Source organism: Miscanthus floridulus, chromosome 1, assembly GCF_019320115.1.
Source record: "Miscanthus floridulus cultivar M001 chromosome 1, ASM1932011v1, whole genome shotgun sequence".
Lineage (NCBI taxonomy): Eukaryota > Viridiplantae > Streptophyta > Magnoliopsida > Poales > Poaceae > Miscanthus > Miscanthus floridulus.
The window spans coordinates 177,763,753-177,766,586 of record NC_089580.1 but is presented as its reverse complement, the minus strand read 5'-3'; the positions used below and the strand labels follow the sequence as shown (position 1 = coordinate 177,766,586).

Below are 2,834 nucleotides of genomic sequence, written 5' to 3'. Positions count from 1 at the left end.
AATTGAAGAGTATTTAGCACTATACCATGGCGAACATGGAGAGTGCTTAGCACTTAACCATGGTGAAATTTAGAGAGTGCTTAGCACATAACCGTGGCAAACATGGAGAACATGGAGATTGCTTAGCACTATACCGTGAAGAAATTGGAGAGTGCTTAGCACTTAACCGTGGTGAACATGGAGAACATGGAGAGTGCTTAGCACTATACCATGGAGAAATTGGAGAGTGCTTAGCACTATACCATGGCTAACATGGAGAGTGCTTAGCACTTAACCATGGTGAAATTTGGAGAGTGCTTAGCACTTAACCGTGGCGAACATGGAGAGTGCTTAGCACTTAACTGTGGCGAATATGGAGAACATGGAGAGTGCTTAGCACTATACCGACGAGACATGTGGGGCATTCTATCCTAAGATTCTTGTGCACGCTTAGAAATATGGGCATCACCGAGGAGCCACTGCCGCCTGCTCATGACGTAGGGCGCTACTGCTCGTGCATGTTTAGGTGCTAAGTCGAGGACAGGGTTGCTTCAGGATAACACAAATGAAAACATGACTGGTCGACGGTGATGAAATTACCCAGCCCTTGAGCTTTTCTGGCCTATCATCATGATGGCGGTCGCTGTTGTCACAACACTATTCTTCACGACGATCATCATTGCGATGCGACGAGGCTTGCTTATGACTTAGGTGGTTCGCTTAGTAGCTTGCTTGGTGGCTCGGGCGGCTCAGCGGCTCGAGCGGCTCGGTGGTTCAGTGGCTCGATGGCTCGGTGGCTATGTAGAGTCATAGGCAAATGGGCGTAATCGGAGCCTAATGGAGTCAATTCGCGTGGGGAGGCAAAGCCCTTGAGCGTGTCCGACTGAGGCGAGGGCGCAGTCCAATTTGAATGGGGATACTATGCGTCATCTTAAAGATGTTTAGCATGGAGAAAAGTCATTTGGAGAAAAATTATGGAAAACAAATAGAGAAAACATCATAGATAAAATCATTATTAAAATGCATATATACATAAAAAGGTACATATCTTTTGTAGAAAGTCTCAAAGAAAAAACCGCCTAAGGTGTTCGATGTGCCAGGAATTAGGGGTATCAATGCCGTCTTTATCACAGAGACTATATGACCCTAGTCAGGTCACAGCCTTGACCTTCTTGGAGTCGGTGATGCAAGCTTCTATTCTGGCTAAGATGTCCATTGCTTCGGCGATGGTGAGTCCATCTCTCTCATAGTCATAGGCGGTGGAGACATTAGCGCATGGGGTGAGGATGCCCTGCTCCGTTGGAATCTTCAACATTAGATAGACATAATGGGGCATGGCCATGAACTTGGCAAGAGCTGGTCGGCTAAGGATGGCATGGTAGGTGGTGTCAAAGTCTGCCACAAAGAAGTTCACGTACTCAGTATGGAAGTGGTTGGCGGTGCCAAACCGGACTAGTAGGGTGATTTGCCCCAAAGGTTGGGACGCTCTGCTAGGTACAATACCCTAGAATGGAGAATCAACAAGAATGAGATCGTCCTTCATGAGTCCTAACTTAGTTAGGGCTCCGACAAAGAGGATGTTGAGGGCACTCCCATCGTCAATGAGGACCTTCTTGAACCGCACGTTGCTGATGATTGGATCCAGCATGAGTGGGAAGCGCCATGGGTATGGGATATCTGCCCACTGGTCAGACCTACTGAATGTGATAGGATTCTCTAACCAGTCTAGATATTTGGGACCGGTGACCGTGTCATACTTGGTGATCAACATGACCTGCCGAGCGGTGAGCTTCTGCTGGCGTTTGTTCTTGAAAGCAATGTACCCTCCAAAGATTGTGGTGACGGTCTTGTTGGCATCTTGGAAAGCGGGTCATGCATCCTTAGGATGCTCCTCCCCCTTGCCTTCATCTGACTCGTTGTCCTTGCATGTCTGCCGTTTCTGTTCCTCATTGCGGAAAGCTTTGGCCATGCCATAGCATTGCTGCATGGTGTGCTTGCTATTCTTGTGAATTGGGCATGGACTGTCAAGTAGCTTTTCGTAGGCAGCGTTGAAATTGTGCTTTGCGCATGGCTGCTCTACATTGTTGATGAACTTTTCTGGTCGGCGGCAACATGGTTGTGCAGCCCTTGATCCCTCTGGTCGATCATTATGACAGTGTTTGTGATCATCGTAGCGCCTGTCGCAATCTTCATAACGACGTTCTTCGTGGCGATCATCATCACGACGTGGGTGGTGATCCGAGCAGGAAGCACAAGCAACGTCGTCCTTGAACTGCCGATCAGCTTCTTCGGAGTCTACGTACAAGTTTGCAATCTTGAGAAGTTTGCCGATGGTCTGGGCCTCTTGTAGTAAAGTTTGGAGCACAGCTCCTGATGGTGATGGAGTCCTCTTGTGAAAGCGGAGATGGCCTCGCTGTCCCCAATGTTGGGGATGGTGTTCCTTGTTTCTGAGAAATGCCTGATGTAGCTTCGTAGAGGTTTCCCATAGGTCTGATGGAGTTTTTACAGATCATATTTTGTGCCAGGCTACTAGCATGTTGCCATATAATTTTCAACAAAGACTTTCTTGAGATCATCCCAAGATTCGATGGAGTCCTCTCTTAGGCCCATAAGCTAATTGTTAACAGATTGGGAGAGCATGACTGGCAAATAATTTGCCATTACGTCGCTGTTTCCCCTGACGGCACTCACGGTGATCTCATAGAGCTGCATCCACTGCTCGGGATTAGCCTTGCCATCATAGGGATCGACCCTGAAGATCTTGAAGCCTGCGGGCCATTGTACAGCTCACAGCCTTGCTGTGAAGGGGTAGGGTCCTGTTGTCTCGATAGCGGGGAGTGGTCGGAAGCCGATGG

The 2,834-nt window shown here is 48.4% G+C and overlaps 1 protein-coding gene across 1 annotated transcript; it reads right to left on the bottom strand.

The window, feature by feature from the left end:
- Window positions 1-1,129: 1,129 nt before the first annotated feature.
- On the bottom strand, window positions 1,130-1,966 carry LOC136467572 (uncharacterized). Its single transcript, XM_066466335.1, has 2 exons — window positions 1,882-1,966; window positions 1,130-1,374 (listed from the first exon to the last, which is right to left on the bottom strand). The coding sequence occupies exons 1-2, from the start codon at window positions 1,964-1,966 to the stop codon at window positions 1,130-1,132; spliced, it is 330 nt and encodes a 109-aa protein (XP_066322432.1).
- Between the last annotated feature and the right edge of the window lie 868 nt (window positions 1,967-2,834).

What these genes read in the sequence shown, in the direction of transcription:
- LOC136467572 (XM_066466335.1), bottom strand. Translation starts at nt 1,966, where the DNA reads ATGCAGCAATGCTATGGCATGGCCAAAGCTTTCCGCAATGAGGAACAG. An exon ending in GGACAACGAGTCAGATGAAG is followed by an intron (nt 1,375 to 1,881) that starts GCAAGGGGGAGG and finishes TCTTTGTGGCAG; the next exon opens with ACTTTGACACCACCTACCAT.